At 33.0% G+C, this 20,593-nt stretch overlaps 1 protein-coding gene across 2 annotated transcripts in view; it reads right to left on the bottom strand.

Moving 5' to 3' along the window:
• Positions 1-670: 670 nt before the first annotated feature.
• LOC126822055 (tight junction-associated protein 1) overlaps positions 671-20,593 on the bottom strand; it is a 37,539-nt gene continuing 17,616 nt past the window's right edge. The window contains exons 1-6 of one of the 2 annotated variants that reach the window (XM_050550798.2): positions 18,937-19,073; positions 13,587-13,751; positions 12,295-12,361; positions 11,744-11,851; positions 8,266-8,349; positions 671-7,684 (exon numbers count right to left, since the gene is read on the bottom strand). In XM_050550798.2, coding sequence (XP_050406755.1) covers positions 7,259-7,684; positions 8,266-8,349; positions 11,744-11,851; positions 12,295-12,361; positions 13,587-13,751; positions 18,937-18,965 — 879 coding nt within the window. In that variant the 5' untranslated portion in view covers positions 18,966-19,073 and the 3' untranslated portion in view covers positions 671-7,258. Of the gene's footprint in view, positions 7,685-8,265; positions 8,350-11,743; positions 11,852-12,294; positions 12,362-13,586; positions 13,752-18,936; positions 19,074-20,593 lie in introns of those variants that run through there. The other variant, XM_050550797.2, reaches the window with a different exon arrangement.

Raw genomic sequence — 20,593 nt, 5'->3', positions numbered from 1 at the left:
GTTACTTTTGTATGTATCTCCCGTAAAATTAAAAGTAATTGTACTCCATCTATTTTAAACTATCAAATGTACTCGTCCAACACAAAAGGCTGCAAAAGGCAGATAATATTTTAACCACGCAATATGTATTCATTATCTTCTTTTGCATAATGAACTTCAAATGTAGTCGGGTAAGAATATACTTAAATATATACAAGACGAATGCTCGAGTAGTTGGCAAATAAAAAAGGCGACTGAATGACTTGACAACATCATTCACCTAAGGCAGACAAAAGACCAACAAAAAATTTCAAGGGGGGGAAAACTAAATATGGTGTTCTGAACCAAAACTTACGACTTTACATACATAACAAACCGCATCATGTCTATATTCGGATGTAATCTACTTTCGTGTAAATGCAGCGAGTTTAGGGCGTTGAGTGACTTATGTGAATAATAATTGTCACAAATTCTCAGTCTGCAGATATTATATTAATTAAATAAATGCTGGACACGTATTGCCTGGGGTGTCGATAAATGTTAAAGGAGCTAAATTGCTAATATTTGAGACATAGAAATTGACACAAACTGGTCGCAAGGCATATAATAATGTAATATGAATGTATATAAACTGATTTACATCCAGTTGTTTCCATTTTTACTCTAATTTCAAATCAGTTATGTTCGGCGAGATACGCCAGAAGTCTCAATCGAATCGCAATCTCTAGCGTCTGGTTATTCTAGTCTACACCGAGGTATTTATTGCGCATAAGAATATGACGTCACCGTTTGACGTCACAGGAAATTGAGGTGATTAAAATAAAACTTCTTACTACTGTTTGACTATATATATATTACAGTATTATCAATGTATATTACAGTATTATCAAGTATATCACCCGCTATATTTTCTTGCTAGTTGACGACATTTCGTCTGCTATCATCTGACAATACTCACTTGTTCTACCACTTCCCATCGTTTTTTATTGCCAACGAGACATTATTTGATCTTTTTATACATCTTCCAATGTAATTAAATTGGTCATTTACATTGTTATTAATTACAAATCAAACCTGAAAGCTCTCGCGTGGTGATTATCAACTTCGTCGGACCGGAAGTAACGCGAAATGAGGTCAAAGGAATTCCCTATTGTTTTTGTTAGTAACGGTCTGTATCACCCATGGAGGTTTATATTGAGAATATAATACACCTCTATGGTATCACCGAATGACGTCTATATTGGTATCACCCAGTCCCTTCATTAACCTATCCGTTATGCGAAATTTGCCTAGGGACTGGGGTGATCCAGACTGCACCAAGACACAACCACGCGTGTTTTTCAGGTGAAAATGAAAAATGACCCTGGTATTTATTCGAGAGCAAAATCAGGCTTTTGAAGTTATAAAAACGGACGACAATATTAATGTTAAGAGACGTCATCGTGTTGTTACTGTCCGTCTATTTGTGCACACAAACAAAAAATTGTTGCGGACATAAAGCAGAGTGACTACTCTTAAGAGTGGCACTACACATCGTTTTTTTTTACATTCATTTTAAAATTCATTAGTCAATTAAAAAAATAACAGTTTCTGAAAAGTTGATGAAACAAATAATGATCGATGCCCGAAAAATCTATTATAGCAGATATAGGCCGAAACCTGAGACGTCTGGTTTCTGACATTGGCATCACAAACAAAAGAATAGACTGGCAGCCTATGCCATAGTATGGGAACAGTATTCAGAAATGAAAAAGGTGATCTTCATGTTTTAAGAAATAATATATGGGCAGGGGTGGTGAGGAGGAGGACTTTATTTTGGGCACTTCATTTTGGCGACTAAAAAAAGGCAAAATATTTTTTTCCCCAAAAAATGCAGAAAAGGAAGGACTTCGGGGTATTTTAACTAATTACAAGATGAATGGTCTATAAATTAATATTATCTATAAATTAATGCCAAAAATTTTTTTTTTTTCTAAATGTCTCAAAGGATTCAGTAATTTAGGGGTGACCAATAAAATATCATGCCCGAATCTTGTAACTATTCAGATACTGGCATTATTGTTAAAAGCAAATTGACATTAATTGAATGAATGTAACAAATTTTCGTTATTGATAAAAATAATAATAAGTCCAAAGCAAAAATTCTTAAAGCTGAGAAAATTAAATTTTGTTGGTTTATTTGATAAGAAGGGATATGTAAAAAGATTGTAAATATTAACACACCTACTTTGTAAACTTTTTAGGCTGCAGTAAGAGCTTTATTTTGACCATGTAAATGACCTTGAGAGTTACGACATTTTTTAAAGATGAATGAGATATCTATAAATCTACTTATGTGGTATGGACTGCAAACATGAAAATCTGGTTAACAAATTCTAAAGGTCCACTATGCAACACCGTCTAGTGTACTTCAAGTCTATTTCATCATCATGAATGCGAACTGTTTCGTAACCTGGCTGTTTCGTACCTAGTTCATTCGTACCTCAAATTGGTTCATACCTTTCCTATATATGTTGTTGAAATAAACTGAAATAAAGGTGAAACCTTACCGCATAATTAAATGATTTGAATTAGAATTAGAATTAGAACATGCATGTGATTACGTCACCTAGATTACTTTTGCGATTGAGTGGTAAGACATGACATGGCTAAAATTTTACAGTTGATGAGTAAGTTGGGAATATTGACTATATTTGATATTTGAAAAAAAACAAACAAATACTGTTACTGAACCATTCTGATGTGTGAGTTTGGGATTATTGACATAATTTATGAGTGAGTAGGGATTATTGACCATAATTTGTGTATGAATGAACTAGGTACGAAACAGCCAGATCTAGGCACTACCCATCATGAGATAAGGGAAATAGCAATTACTGCGTTTAGTCCATTAGAATCGAAATTAATGTGTGTCCAAAAATTGACAAAGCAAATAGCTTAGCCTAAGAGGAAAATGCTCATCATAAAACGATAGATCAACTTTCGACACCCTCACTTAATTAGAATCAGAGCTGTCACGTTCCGAAGTTTCAACCAATCAAACTGCATATCACACTGCTTAACCCAAGCAGAAAGTTCTAATCATCAAACACAAAATCAATAAACATTTTACACCAAGTACAAACATTCTACCTTAATTGAAAACAGAGACATTGGGTTCCAAAAGATGTGACATACAGACAGACTGGGAACAATAATAAGAATTGATATTCATTTTCATTATCTGAATACATGTATTCTATATTGAAACAAATCTGGAAATACACAATGATTGTTACTTTATAATTCATACAAATACTACTGAAAATATACAGTTATTATTACTAATAGCTAAAGTGTACTGTCAATATTACTAAATCATATCAATTCATCATAACTTATAACATAAAACAAAACAACTTTGGCTTTGACCAGTGGCATGCAGATCTAAGGTGAGGCATAGAGCCAACCCCTTGACTATGTCTTCCAAGATATTTTAAATTTTGCAAAAACAGATGAAATAAACTTTTTATATAGGGCAGCATGTACAACTATGTTGACAGGAATAATTTCAAATTTAATTTTTATTTCAATTTATTCTTTGATGGAATGCCCCCACCCCTCCTGAAGAAATGGATGCCTAGGGCTATTGCCTCGCTCTCTACACCCCACTGCATCAGAGACTAGAACATGACATAAATTAAGAGCATTATATTCAAAATAGAATCTTTTAACAGAATGATTAATATTGCAAAATTTACTGCACAAACAGAATTACATATTACTGTACAGTTTATTGTAACTAATTTCAACATGGATATAATATTAAAAGTCCAGGTATTTCCTCTTACACAAAATATTAATGCAATTCTAGAAGAACACCAGATTATGTTTTATAAAGTTAGTACCAGTTGTGACAGTGAAAAACTCTGAAAATGACTTAAAATAATTGCAGAAAGTCGACAGTTATTTTAATTATGAAATACCGGTAAGTTACAAAAATAAATATTAATCTCAAACCAACCATAATTATGCTAAAAAGTCATAAGTCATATCACACAATAAAAAAAGTTACCATTAAATTAAACTGTAACTAACTATTGTTACAGCCATAAAAACTGGAATACAAGTTAGCTATTTTAATAAATACAATGTTTCATTCAACAGTGCAAGATTCAGTTGTGACCAGGACAATTTTGGCTATAACCACACTATACATGTTGATGTAGATAATGTTAATTTATCCAACTGAGATTAAGATCTGAAAAGTTATGGGAGAACCAAGTACAGTCAACAGCATGGCTTAATAGTTCAAGATGTACCGTAAGTCTAGAAAACCATCTATATTGCAAATGGGCCTGACCTTAATGAATTGTGTTCATTATTTAAGGAACTGTGCTTTTCTTAAGTCACTGCTGGAGAACATCACCCTCAACCTTTAAAATTAATACTGAAAATAAAATAACTTAAAGAGTATCAAGGAATTGAATCAGAATTAAATAAATATATAACAAGTTTGTGAAATTAACCTTAGTAAAGCTATTAGATTGCACACTATATGGCACCAAAATAACAGTTCTGCATGAAAACAGTACATAGATTGCAAAAAAAACAGTATTGCTTCTAAAATATTATGACTAATCAAAAAGTACATTATAAAATGTAAGTTAATTTATCAAAAAATGGTATTTTATCTATTTAGAAATATAGTCTATTTTGTATAACTAGAAGTACATTAAGTATTATGCTAGTAACAGATCTATTTACAATTTAATTTATATATATATTTTATAAATCTTTATACATATAATATATAAAGTATTTTTATCACTCATACCACAGATTTAATGACACAAATTTTTTAAATTTCCAGCTTAAAGATGTGGAACATTTAGATTGAATAATCAAACAATAGTTAACCATTTACACTTTGAAACAGAAGTCTTTAAATAAGCTTTATAAATAGGTACATGTGAACGCCTTTAACAGTTAGAAAATTGACAAATGTAAACTTAAGACCCAATGTTTGAGACAAAAATAGACTTTCAGATGATAGACGATAAAATAAGCAGTTGCCATGCAAGATACACCCACATTTTGCTGAAGATGAACAAAGAACAAGCTAAAGAAAAAGCAATATTTCGTACAATCAGGGGCCATTATCTAGGATGTTACGGTCTGACTTGTGTCAATATCGAAAGGAACCAAGATCTGGTGGACCTTATTTTGCAAAATTTTTAAAAGTTAAGGGGTTACTTATGTTGGAATTGATGAGAAAAAAATGGAAAAATAAATAAATAAAAGAATAAAAATTTTTTTTAGAGTGTGCTACCGTCTATCAACGTTCAAACAAAATGTGGCTTTTTATCATTTTTTTTATTTTCATGGAAAAAAGTTATACATGAAAATAAAAGTTGCTTCCTGGTTAATTAGAATGTGAACAAGACAAAAATAATATTTATAAAACTACACAAGTGATTCCAGTGTTTTTGTTTTTTTTACTGAGGTTTGAAAATTGGCAAAATCAAGATTTTTTCAGGAAATAGTATCTTTTTCCTAGACCTTTACTTCTAGCCCTTATGTGGTGGCTTCCGGTGTACCCCAGTGGTTCGTTACGGTTGAATAGGTGCTTACATTAAAAGGAAATGAGATCTTTGGGATATAAACATATAATCAAGTGTCCTTAAAATCTGAAAAAAATTGTGAACTCTAGATGGTCCACAAGCTAAAAACACTATTTTCGTACAATCAGGGGCAATAATCCATGAAGTTACTCTCTGGAAGGCATGCCAATATCAAAAGGAACCAAGATCTCAAATTTCTTCAAAATTGGATAAAAATTGTGTCTTGTGGTGCAATAAAAAAAGTGAACGAACATGTGGAAGAATGGGCAGGGGGCGATGAAAATATATACTAAGCAGCAAAAGAAACGTCAGGTTGGTATGTTACACTGAATAGACGCATTGCATAAAACTTGCCAAATATTTTGATTGTATATTTGTGACCACATCTCCAAATTTACCTGAGAAATAAGGCTCCTTCCCAAACATAGAATTGAACCCAGGAAATGTTCTCAAAAATGCAACCTGACTTTTGAGATGGTAATGTGTTCTCCATGATTTTCATGTAACTCATGCTGCACATCGGGACCAGCCCTATAAATTGCACCCCCATACCTGTTGACATTCGCGGCTAACACACCAGATACTGATGTATAGACTATGTACAGACTCTAAACCTTGTAATGTCTTGGAATTGTGATGAATTAATCACTAATGTGTCAACATACTGTTCACAAAAAATTGCTTTGATCCATTTTAAGTCGTTTACTAGAATGATTTGATGAAAGTGCCTCTCTGATTTTGAAATCGGTTTTTTTTTTTGCTGTTTAGTATATGTCCAAATGAAAATGTGGGTGTAAATAAAAATAGTTTTTGATGGTCCAAAAATAATTAAAATCATTAATCATAATGTAAGTTATGGCCATTTAAAGTTCACAATTTAAAGTACCACTATTTTGCAATGGTACCTGCAAATGTAAATGTAAACCTTTCTGACACAGTAAAATGGTCCAAGGATATTACAGTCCAAAATAAAATACATCACTCATAAAACAATCCATCAAAGCCAGCGTCCTTTTAAATCGTACACCTGTGCGTTATATAAACAATAATTTTGATTTCATCATTTCTTGACCAAAGCCCAGCGGGGTCCTGGGCCTGACTAGAATCGTGGGGCCCCTAACGCGACGAAAAGATTATTTCAAATCCTTTTGAATGGCAAGCGTTGGGTAACACACAATTAAATGGTCTGTAATACAAGAATAATTACGTAATATCTGATCACATATGAAATCTATTCAGTTCCGAATGGCATACAATGTGCGGAAATCACAGAGAAAGTTGAGGGATTGCAGACTCACCCAGTCTCTGCCCATCGCGCCGCTAGAAGCCTAGACCGATCACCGAGTGGAACTTCACAGAGAAGGTTGAGGGATAGCTCAGTCTCCACCCTCGCGCTGCTAGATCGATTACCGTGAAACTTTCATCTGGAATTTAATTTTTTTTCTCTCTTTGCCATGAACTGCGGGGCATGGGGCCTGGGCCCGTCAGGCCCATGCCTAAGCTGGGCTTTGTTCTTGGCCAATCTAGGGTTATATCAAGATGGTATCACTTTACCATCACCTTAAAACAAATTAATTAATGCATTCATTCATACAGCCTACAACATATTCAGATCTAACAACATTTCACTCAATAACATAAAACTAACATTTACTTTCATTTTTACCAATTTCTTTCTATATTTCTGTTTCTGTGGAATCTAAGCGAGGTCTATTATCATTCTGTCTCCAAAATCTTGAAGCACTATTACTGTCACTGTCTTTGACTGTATTAACTTGCACTTCTTTATCAATATTCACAACATCTTTTTTACATTTCCAACAAATATAAGTCCTCTGGGGCTTGTGTTTGGGGTCTGGTTGTGTCAAAACTTTGGCTATTAACGTCATAGGAACAGTTTCACCATTATTCCCCCTTTCTAAACCCAATTCCACATCACTTTTTGTTTGTAGATTATTCACTGAATACACCATAGCTGTTGGAGGGAATGTTGCTATGGGTACACGTATTAATTTGGACTCCTTTGCTGAAGAGTTTTCCATGTTTATTTTTTGTTCACTAGATAAATGCTTTTTAACACGATCTTGTAAATCTATGGGAAGCTGTAAAACAAAATAAATCTAATCCTTGATTCATCATTAATTTTGTCATTCAAATAAACACACAATGGATTTTGATCCAACTTTATGATTTGTAGAAAATTTGTTTTAGCAAAACTCCTTCAAAACTTTGTCCTATATTGTACTACAAAAAGAAGCTATAGATGTCAAACGTGCATGGGGGGGGGGGGGACTAAATCCAATTGAAACTGTTCTTTATGATCAACAATTTATTTAAAAGTGATCAAGGGCAATAACTCTGAAACTAAATATTGAACATAAACATTTTGTATAAATATAGTCAATAAAAAGGTAACTTTAGCATCTTGAGCATCGAGCGTGCGACAGTTGTGTATGGCCACATTAAAATCTGGTGTATAAAAAGGAGGATATCTCAGTAAATTAAGATCAATTATGACACCATGAACAATTTCTGCAAACTTAAAAAGAAATCAGTCCAGTACTCTGACCTGTAGAGTGTTTCAGAGAAATAGTGAATGGACAGATAAACTGACAGATGACAGATTCATAATATATGACTACATCATAATGTGAATTTTTATGAAAAACAGTTAAATACTTACACAGTCTAATTTATGAGCTATAAAATTAGACGGTTTACACTGTAATAACTGTACAGCCATATTACAATCTTTTCTATATCTTTCCTATTAATAAAATAAAAATAACACAAATACATAAGATAGGTTGCCAGGCAACGACACATACACCCACAGCAGGTCAATCGTCCGAGTGGTTGTCATGGGTTGTCGCAGTATTTATTCTTTTGTAGGTAATAGGGGTCATATACAAGACGATTTCGTAAAGGTCAGATGATAATTTCCGTCGTTTGAGGGGTCACACTGTTCTATAAACTGAAACAAGGGCATCAACTTTGAAGTTAATTTACAGAAATTGTTGAAATTTGACAGAATTTTTCGTTTTACTAATTTAAATAATGCATATAAATTTCAGACAGATCAGATCATCACAAAGTTTAATAGTCTCTATCATCCAAAAAAATATTAGTCTGGATGAGTTGTCAACATTTGAGAATAATAGGTCATTGGCTAGATTATCCAGTCTTTTACATTATCATAAACAAAGTCCAAGGGAGGTAACTAGTCCTAAAATAATAAGTTGACGCCCATGAAATTAATTCAGGAATATCATTTCAAAAAATCCTTTTGATTCGATGCCAGTTCAATATCCAACACTCTTATTTTTTTTTTATTGTAAAATTTATCTCTTCATGGGCCATATGTTTTTTTAAAATTAATCCTAATTCGTCGTCACCATTCATGTTTGTTTATGGGATTTATACCAGGAAGGGGCGCAACTCTTATCTGACTTAGCCAGAAGATACTGGATAATCAACCAGATTAAAAACCAATCTCCCGGTTACACATGGGCAATGGACTTTTCGTCAAATATTGACAACGATCCCAGACCCTCCTCCGTTGAAGACTAGGAGGTTCTGGGTGACTGAGACTAAAGGTTTAACAAAGTGAATCAAGAGCCATAACACTAGACCTAATTCACAAAAATAGCTGAAATTCAATGAGCAGCTTCGTTTCGTTAATTTAAACATACAGTATGCAAGAGCTAAATCTGCCTATTGCAGGTCTTTCTTTAGGCCTGAAATGTTATATAAACTATTAATTAGACATTTATTAATAAAACAAGACCATAAACAACTCTCGATGGCATCGGATAATCAAGATTTTAACTAGATTAGAGCGGTTCGGCATTTAAAAATATAATTTAAAAATGGGAAAGCGAGTCCAAGTCTCGAATACCAGTGCCCTGGTTACCACAATGCACACATCTTGTCAAAACTACAAACAGTGATAACTTGGCTCAGAATGAAGTAATTTGAATGAAATTTTCAATATTTTCATTTTTACATTATCTATTTTTAAGCTATTATAGCAAAAATGGTCAGCTCTTTATCTAAATGTTACATAATGTATCTTTAAATGATGCATATTAATTTCATACATATTGGATAACTTTTTTCGTTAGAGCGTTCACAAGGTTCAACAACGTTCAACAACGTTAAACAAAGTTAAACAAGGGCAATTACTCTAGAAAAAAATAATTGAAATTGCAGAAATGTAAGAGGTATCTTCATTTTACTAATTTAAATGATGTATATAAATTTCATATAGGTCAGATGATAACTTTTGTCATTAAATTACAAGGTTAAAAAAAGTGAAGCAATGGACATAACTCTAGAAGTTATACACAAAAATTGCTGAAATTCGATAGGCATCTGCATTTGACTTAATTCAAATAATACATATAAATTTACTACAGATTGGATGATAACTTAAGTCGTTAGAGCATTCACAGGGTTCAACAAATTGAAACAAGGCCCATATTTCTAGAAGTAAATAACTGAATTTGCTGAAATTCTATATGCATCTTCATTTTACTAATTTAAATGATGTATATAAATTTCATATAGGTCAGATGATAAATTTTGTCGTTAAAGCAGTTAAAAAAGTGAAACAATGGCCATAACTCTCTAGAAGTTGTAAATGGAAATTGTGTTATTTGAACGTTCACAAGGTTCAACAAATTAAAACAAGGGCCATAACTCTAGAAGTAATTAACAGAAATTGCTGAAATTCAATCAATTTCACTAATTTAAATGATGCATATAAATTTCATACATATCATATTATTAAAGTGAAACAAGGTCCATAACTCTAGACACAACGGAAATTGCTGAAATTCAATGGGTTTCTTCACTGCACTAATTCCCAATAGTTCCTGTTATCAAAAATACCATAAAGCTACGAAATTCAAGCGATTTAATATATTTTACCGATACACATTATTTACATTGAAGCCTGTGAGTAAATCAAATGCCAAGGTCACGAATCAAATGCCAAGTTGAAGGCCAACCCACAGATACAATTCGAAACGAATAATAGGCAATAAACTCATTATTTCACCTCGATACGACTGTCTGACCATGTGCAAACATTGCTACAACGCATTAAACTCTCCCCATTGATATTGTATCCGTCAGTTCAACCTGTCAACAGTTTTCAGTTTCGGAGTGTATTTGCTTACACCGTAAGTGCCCGCATCAGAAATGTACACTGCGCGGGTGCAAGCCATTTTAACTAAAATCTATTAAAATTAGATTTTAAGTCACAATCAATCTTTGTGAAACACATAAAATTTAAAATTTTTAGTGATTTTACCATAAGTTTTTGTGAAACAGGGCCCAGGTGGGTGAGTCATTGTATTAAGTTTGATTAGGCTGATTGTATAAATGAAATGAAATGGGGTTTAACGTCCTACTGTTCTGCTCCTATACTGGGCTAATGAAGACAGACATACATCATACAGTGCGCTATGAGGGAAATTTTGCCCGTGCAGCTGCACTATCGCCTAATCTTATATCAAATTCCAACTGCCAGGGGATCTTTTATGTGCATTCCAATATATACACAGGACCTCGGTTTTTCGTCTCATCCGAAGGACTAGACAGCTGTCCCTGCATCACTGACAAGGGGAAACCACGCCGAAAAATCTGGATGAACTTTCTCGGGCTGATTGTATAATAACATGAGTAATGATGACTAGTAATCTCTCACCTCTCTATTGTGAGCATAAGATGTCAGCTGTCATTAGATCTGCAGCCTTTGATAATGGCTTTATTTCCATTAAGAATTTTTTTTTATAATATTTAGAGTACTAGAAAAGCCAATCTACATTACAAAATATCTGGCTACAACTAACTGCTAAATTGTCTACCTATCTCCAAATACCGAAAGAAATAACAGAAAACCCCATAACAAATAATTGTTGGCTGCATGGTACTGGCAGAAGAAACCAAGATACGAATCTTAACACACATAGAAACTACACATAGAATGGTAAATGATAAAACCTCCCCCCCCAAAACCTCCCAAGAAACTCAACTAAATAACACTCTTCATAAGATTTTTTTATAGACTGTTTTGAGCTTTCTTGGCCTTTATCAACTCTCAGTCATGAGTTCTGTTTATATTAACCTGTATTATATCAGCTACATGTACTTACATTTTCATCTTCTAAGTCACAGATTGTTAATTTAGCATCAACTAGTTTAGAGGTAGTAGATGCTAATTCACGTTGTAAATCAGTTTTCTCAGTTTCAAATTTATTAACCTAAAATAATAACATTGACTTTCTATAAAACTCTATGAAAAAAGGAAACATTCATGCTGTAAAACAAAAACCTAAATAAAATTACCTGGACAATCACCTCAAACTCCATTAATATAAGATGAATTCCATTTTCATATACATGTGTAAATGGAACCTGTCATGTAAAGTGTTTTCCAAATGATATATATGGTGAAAAACACTATTCATACAATTTAAACTATAAATTGGATGCTTCAATGTAGAATAATATAAAATCTGAAGCTTAGCAAACTACTGCATACTTCAATGATGTGATTAGTTTCTGTTAAAAGGTGTCTTTCTTAAATATCACAGAACTCTGTCTAGTAATCAATGATCACTCCTCTCTCTCCATTCATGTGAGAAAGGATGTTACAGTTTTACTGCGGTTCAATACATACAAAAATTATGATGAAATAACTTACAACTCGTAGTAGTTTATCTTCAAGTTCATTGTTGACTTTTTGCATTCTCTTATGACTGTCTAATAACCTGTCAAATAGTCATCAAACTTATAATTCTATTCAAACAATTAGAGAAAGGGATAGAATATCTAAAAACATCTGAGGTAGGGGCAGGAAGTATACTTCTTTATCAGCGAGGAACTATATATGAAGGCCACACTATTTTTATATATCCTGAATCAATAAATATATGTAATAAAATTTTGAATGTACAGAAAGGTTTATCATTTTTAAAGGGAATAACGTTCTGGGGATTTGAAGCTACATTATAATAATACTTCCGGTTTTCGAAGTTACAATAATACTTCTGGTTTTGAGAAAACTGAGTATTCCGACACTCTGCCTAATCCGACATATTGTAACGATCCCGTACGATGTCGGATTTGACAGAGTCCACTGTATATATGAAGGCCACACTATTTTTATATATCCTGAATCAATAAATAGATGATTGTCATTTAACTACTTGCGCATTCATCTTCTATAAAGCATCGAGCAATAAAATTTGTTATCCCTAACTGCTTAACTTGACGACCAAACTCAAGCTATTGATATAATGAAACTATACACCAAATTTTATCACTCATCCTCAAATCGAAGCAGACTTATTGTGTTTCAAAGCATCAACATACCAAAATGCGCATATTAGATTAGCTTAAGCGCAAAATACTCATCACCGAATTCAGTCAGATATTTTACCTCAATTAGAAGCAGAGTTATCTACATGTAACTCATCTAAAAAATATCAAAATATGCTCCATCATTGGTGTAAGCAATTTTCTTTGAATAAATCTGACAATCCTCTAAATTTAGGTGACATCAATCATGCGTACCAGGGCAGTCTTAATGCATGGGACAACTGAGCAGTTCCTGAGTAGCCTATGACTTCAAGGTAAAAGTGAAATCAGACTATTCAGACCCTCCCTGCATGTACAATGAAAGTTGGATCGGTGTCATCTGGCATTTTATCTAGTATCTTTGTACCGATCCCACATTCTTATGCAAGACTATGTCATCGATTGTGAGCAAGTGTCATCCATCCACACCCCCATCAGACACAGACTTTCAACCAATTATAAAGCAATTTTCTTCATTGAAATGCCTCAGATCTCAAAGGTGAAAAACTTAATTAAATTAATATTTTTGGGCTTAGAAACAAAATTACACTGCATTGACAGGACACTGAGTAACTTTATTTCTAAAAACAAATCAATAATAACACTAAACCATATGAAGAAATGTCTCATATCTACCGGTCATATCTGTCTCGTAGTTTAGCAAACTCATCTGTCAGTTTAAGTAGTTCCCAATCAGCTATTTGTTTACTGTCTAATAATTCATGTTCAACTTGCGATATATGATTATTACTTCTCACCAGATGGCTCTGTAATTCTTCAATCTGTTGGTGCAGATCCAGACTGCAAGAGAAATGAAAACTTGTAATATCTTGATTAAAAGTATAACCTTATACTTGTTTATAAGACATTAAATTATACAAAAAGTTACTAAATTCAATATGCTACCATAATCTGTCAAACCTATTTGTAAGTCTGATAATAAGTTATATACAACTTACAAGATGTGTGATTATTATTAATTTTACACATACTAATCAACATTCCTAATAGTAAGTGCAGGCGGACCGCACTACACGCAAAACAAGATAAACCTGCGGACAAGACAGAAAATAGACATTGCACTAAATAAACAAATATCAAATCAAGTGAATGGATCGACACCGATAAAATGTACAAGATAAGCTGTCAACTGTTTACTGACCATTTAAACACAGGTCAGGCAATTTATTATTATTAGTAGAAAGACTCTACTGAAGATTGAAAGATTATCCAAGGTCAAAAATCAATTTCCATGCAATTCTTGTAAGGTGCCCAGGAATAGATTGTTGTCTACTCACATTAATACAAGGATTATAATGAAAATCGGAAAGTTCTGGAAACACAATTTCTAAAATGTCTGACGTACCATACAAACACCTTTCTCTCAGTTTATTAGCTTTGTGAGCTTATATTCAGTTATATTGAAAACTACAATAATCCTAGTGTTGATATCCACTTCATCAATAAAATAATATTATCAGATGTGCAATTTTCAGATTAAAAGTAATGCTATTAGATAATAAAATATTAAATTTACAGTAAGACAAGAAATGAATGTAGGCAAGAAATTATATAGTTTTCATTTTGTAGATGTTGTTTCAGGATACTGTTTATATTATTATTACTTTAATTTGATTAAGTACAGGTGTAGAATTAATCTGACTAAAGGATAAGTATGACTCTATAGTCAACATTTTTCATAATTATCCAGAACTGTGTTCATCAGGTTACTTATCATGAACCTTAATGACATCTTATTCTAATAGACAGATGTCCACACTGTGCCAAGGATTCTTACACTCATTTATCGTACTTAAAGTATGGAGTTAATTCATCCTAATCGTTGACGGTTTAATTATTATGAGGGTGGGGGAAATTGTCATTGTGAAAAAAGAAAATTATGGTGAGGATTATCATTGCAATGGTGAACTTTATCATGATGGTGGCCACTGATTACCATCATGGTAGTTTGTACATGTAATAGGTTACAGTTTTGATTCTTACTTAGAAAATCTATTAAAATGAGATGCACTATGTGATAATAAAAACTTATACCTTGTATATGAATTATCTGAAGCGTTAAGCTTATGTATTCCACAATCATTCATAACTAAAGTTTATATACCTACAGTCACAGTAATAAAAACAATGTGAAGGAATGTTACTGATGGATCTATATTGATTTTTATATATAAACACCTGTAGCCAACTGTGCTAAATTCATGTTCTAAAGATATTAAATTCTAATTATACATAAAAATTTATACCATAATTATATACCACAGGTTCTGGTTAAATACAGATATAGACCTAGCTACTTATAATATTAAGTTATATAAGAGTACATAGACCAAAACCTATTCAGCCCATAATACAAATACTTCAATGGCTGGTACACATCAAATCAAAACTGATTGAATTCAAGTAAGATGTCCTATATTATATATTAGGGCCTCTTACAATATCTAATTTGACAGTTGTTTTTGGTAGTGTGTCAAAATGGATAAGCATTTCTCTGAACATTAAAGGTCACCGGAAAAGCTTTATAAATTTTTTAAATAATGCAAGGAATTATGTCAACAGGTAAATTTTAATAGGTAGATTTCTGCTGCTCTTCGTGAGTAGTTGTAACTGTCCGCCAATAAACAATCTATGACATCATTTTTGTCCTTCTGCTCATATTCTAGTCTATATTTCTATAAGCAGAAGGACTGAAATGATGTCATGGCTTGTGTATTGGCGGAAAGTTACAATTTCTCAGTTGAGAATAGCGGAAGTCGCCAACGTTGATATTTACCTGTAGCAGGTAACACTGACATTCAGGATCGTGTTATAGTTATGGAAAGGATATGTTGACAAAATTACTTGCATTATTTAAAAAAATGATGAAGCTTTTCCAGTGACTTTTAAGAGTTCTGAAAAACTACAACTGAAACAGCATATATCTTGTCATCTAGTCAATCACATCTAAGCTCTTTTTCATTTATCAGGTTTTGAAGCAGAATTTTGCAAAGACAGGACTTACGTCAAACATAGATTATAAACATGATGTGTCTGGATAAGAAACGCACACAAACCAGAACCAATTTGATCAACTTATTGTGGTTTCCAAGCTGATATAAATGAGCTACAAAGTCAAACTGACATATTTGTCATCTATTACTCATATTTTATTAATGATAATAAAGTGTAGTAATAGGAATACAAAGGAAAAAACCATGGCGACAACAACTAAACTTAAATTATATTACTTGACATAATAATAAGTAACATACACCAAAGTAGAGCAGGAGGATTCATTAGTTGAAATGAACAAAGACAGAGTAATAGATAATTATTTTATATACTGATACTCTATGGTTGAAAAAAAGAGAGTCTGGAACCTGTTCTTTTACTCAAATATCATTCCTGCTCAAAATAACTTCTCATGCCACTGATGTTCTGCGAATATAGAGAGGAAGAAATGTGGGTTAATGTCCTTTCTGCACAGACTTTGTAATTTCAGAACTAACATTATTTCAATAAATTTCTTGTGCATAGGGATCTTTAGCAGCGGGATGAAGTCAAGCTTAGGCTGGCAACCCTACTCCTTTCACATACAAGTTTGGGGTTGAAATCACACCACTTGACTCAAGGACAGACTAAGCTTACTCTTCCGGACACCTGTTACCACTGTTTGTCGTGTATTTTGTACATGGTGAACAGTCCATATGCTGATTACACTATTTTGCCTTATTACACTTTTTTGCCTATACGTTTTTTTTTAGGATTTCGAATTTTGTCTAATGGTTTGGATTGTTCGTACTTGGTTTTATTTCTAACACTAAGTAGAAATTAAAGGAGCTAATATTTTGGACCTAGAAATTGGCACAAATGGGTCGCAACACATATAATAATGTAATATGAATTTATATAAACTGTTTTACTTTCAATCGTGTCCGTTTTACTGTGAATTGTCATCAGTCATGGTCGGCGAAATACGCCAGCAGTCTCAACCGCAAGTCAGTTTCTAGCATCTGGTTATTCCAGTCAACACCGATATTATTTATTGCGCATGCTCTCCAAATAAGAATATGATATCACCGTTTGACACGACTTGTAGAATATGTCTAGCCTCATTCTTTCAGCACCTTGTTACAAATGGCGCTGAAATGCATTATGGTACACGATGCGTGTACCAATTATAAAATGTTTATTTTGTCTTAAATATTTGATATCAGAAGCCCATCTTTTCCAGGTAAGATCAAAACGCCAACGCTGATTTAAATTGCCAAAAAATTCGTGTTTTCAATGTCGAAGATTTTGGATGATATTGAGTGACGGACTTAGCTACTTTAACATTAACTGTGATTCACTTATATCTTAAGCGACAGTTAGATAGGTTGCCAGTCAATGAAACATACGTCCATTTAGCAAAGAGTGATATATTCTGTGTATGAAAGTTATTGCTTTACTTTTTTTCAAGTTCTGTAAAGGATTTCTCTACAATTCCAGTCAGTTAACTCTAAGCTTACAATAAAATTAAAAAAAAAGTGACCCCAATACCAGTTACAAGGTTTTGATGACAAGGGTAATAAGTCAGCAAGTATTTGATGTGGAACTCTACCTGTCGACAGAGTTTATCCTTATGATTGATCAAACAAGTATTGGTATGTAAATACAAAATCCTGATACAGAAAGCAATGGTGTAGGTGTTTAATTGTCATGTCTTGTGCTAAATGGCCTTGAGACTTAGCAGGTTTCAATTGTAAGTCCGCACTTGTAAGCCTATTCAAACCTCAATGTTAATATTTTTAATCCCCACAAAATTTGCAAGATCAATCATACATTTGAAAATAAATATATATATTCTTTTAAAAAAAAGTAGGGGATATTCAGAAACAATACAAAACTGCGGAAATGCACAGCTGTTTTTATTAGAGGTAACCAGTGTATGTTAATAACAGGCCAATTGCCTACACATGAACATAAACAGTTCATATGGGCGGCTTATCTGACAGCCCCATTTCACTTACAAAGAGATACACTGTCAAAAGTGAAAATGGACGTTTTTGATTTTTGTCTTAATAATGAGTAATTGCTCCACCAATCCTCAGACATTCAGCAAATCGTTGTGGCATGCTCCTAATCAACCGTCCAATCACGATTTGGGGCAATCTGACCCACTCCTCTTGCAGTGCCATGGCCAATTCTTGCAGTGTTGTCGGTTGACGTTGACGTCGACGAACACATCTCCCGATCAAATCAAACGTAACACACTAAAGCAAAGATACGATAAAAACAGAAAATCTTATGCAAGAACCGATAGGAAAGCAAACATGGATAGGATAAGCCAGCAAGCGGCAGTTTTCATCAACCCTTCCTTGAAGTGTCAAATTTGACAATGAACCCCTCCCACATGTATAGCGCTATTGTGTGTCGTATGTGCAGCTCAGTGGTTCTGTTGGGGCAATAAGTTCTTCATCTGTGAACATACTCTCAAAGCATGTCAAGTATCTATGACTATTTATCATATCACAACCTGCATAGGTATTTGCATTTCAATATCCCCTACTTTTTTTTGGAGAATATTTTCTGACTGTGATATACTTGAAGATACAAAAAATGTTTTTTTTTTTATACAAATTCTTTCATAATACCGTTTTCTTTGACCCACCCGGTTGGTGCAGTAAAGTAAGACGTTAAACCCCATTCGATTTCATGTCTTTCTTAATAATGTTTATAAATCAAGTCCTCTTTATTATACCTAATATAAGTTCCATCAAAACAAACAGTAAAATTAAACAAGTAGACATGTAAATATTTATTCAACATGCTCGTGACATTGATTATATGGCATGACATGTAGATTGTAGGCTATATCTATTAATGTCAGCAACTAAATCTGATGTATAAACTGTGATGATATTTTGCAGTCCAGAAACTTAACATTGGGTGAATGAACACTAAATTCAATCATATAAATAATAAATAAATAAGACCTTACCAAAACCTTGAACACTGAGGTTTCGTCATGTCTTCAGAATAAAATCCTTTCTGTTGTAGAAGTAGGAAATCAATAATAATTCATTCACTGTGCATGTAGCTTCTGGGGAGTTTGCTCACAATAATCACTAGAAAAACATGTCGTTTCCTTTGCGTGAGTTATCCAATATCACAGATTTATTCGCTCATGCACATTGTTTTATTACATAATAATATTCCCTTTCATTTCGTCCAACTGAGACATAAGCCATTAATGATGAAACAAACCATGCTATTCAGCAAATCGTGGTTTCTCTATTTTCTAGTCATCAGCTGATAGTGGCATCAATCAATAAACACGAAGAAGATGGGGAGCATAATTAAGTTAATTCTGAATGGGATGAGGAAACCATAGGACAGGGGTAGTAAAGTAAGTGGTCTGAGAACTAGAATTTAGAGGTTATTATATTATCAGTCAATAACCATGATGATTGTCAAGAATAGCCTATATTTCTTGACCTTACAAATATCATGTTCACATACCCATAACACAGAATTTCATTCGTTTAGCAAATGTATAAAATCTGCCTCAAGTTATTAAAGGAGATGGTCCACCTATTCTTACATAGACAAATAATGAACACAGTTCTGTATTGACTAGTTTGATCAGTTAACAAAAATCAAAATGTTACAAGAAGTCTACATTGGTTTTTATTGATTTCACACTGCCATGTAGAGATATAGCAATCAGCAGTCTGCTGTCTTTCTCCATACAAGTCTGCCCATCCCCATTCCTTAGAAAGTTTTTTTACTAGTTTTTATAACTTTTGGGACCTAAGTGAACAACCTGGCCTGTTGTACCTTTAAACTTTTGTGAAAGTAATTATCTGAATTTCAGTCCCCCAAAAAACAGAAGAAAGAGAAGAAATACAAAAGAGCTACAAAATTGAGAGGTAGTATCGGGTTTTGAATTAATAGTAATCATACACTGTCTCATGCATGACACTTGTTGTCACTTATAGCTATGTCTCTATGGTCTGTCAAGACCCTATAATTACCATTCTATGGTTGAATTAATTATGGGTTACACCTTAACATTGATATGACATCTTAGAGCATAGTCCTCTTAACTAGTAGTCTAATAAGAATGAGACTTAATGGAATAATGTGTGTTAATGGTAATATTTTAATATTTGTACATAGTTAATATTATAAGCCTATTTTCTATGTCTATAATCTTGTTGGTATTCGTTTAATATTTTAATATATTTCTAAATTGTTGTGTTTATGTTAATTGTAATGTAGGTATCTAGGGGTTACATCTTCAAGAATATAAATATGCAGGTGGACCCATGAAGGACAAGTAAGTTAGGAGATACAGAGAACAGGCTATATTTATGCTTATGACAACTCTTGATTTTACACTTATGCCAACTCTTGATTTTATACTTATGCCAACTCTTGATTTTATACTTCTTTAGTTGATCCTAATTTTGTAGTATTTTTACAGTCTGGATGTTGTCTGTTATAATTGTTATTTACTGTATCTACATAAAGTTCTATAATTAGCTGAATCAAGTGTTTATGATTTATGAAGAAGAGAGAGAGAGAGAGAAATGGGGTTTAAAGTCTACTCGACACAAACTAGGTCATTTCGGGACTAACATATGGTTTAATTT

The sequence above is a fragment of the Patella vulgata genome, chromosome 5 (assembly GCF_932274485.2).
Source record: "Patella vulgata chromosome 5, xgPatVulg1.2, whole genome shotgun sequence".
Taxonomy (NCBI): domain Eukaryota; kingdom Metazoa; phylum Mollusca; class Gastropoda; family Patellidae; genus Patella; species Patella vulgata.
This window is presented reverse-complemented; position numbering and strand designations above follow the sequence as displayed.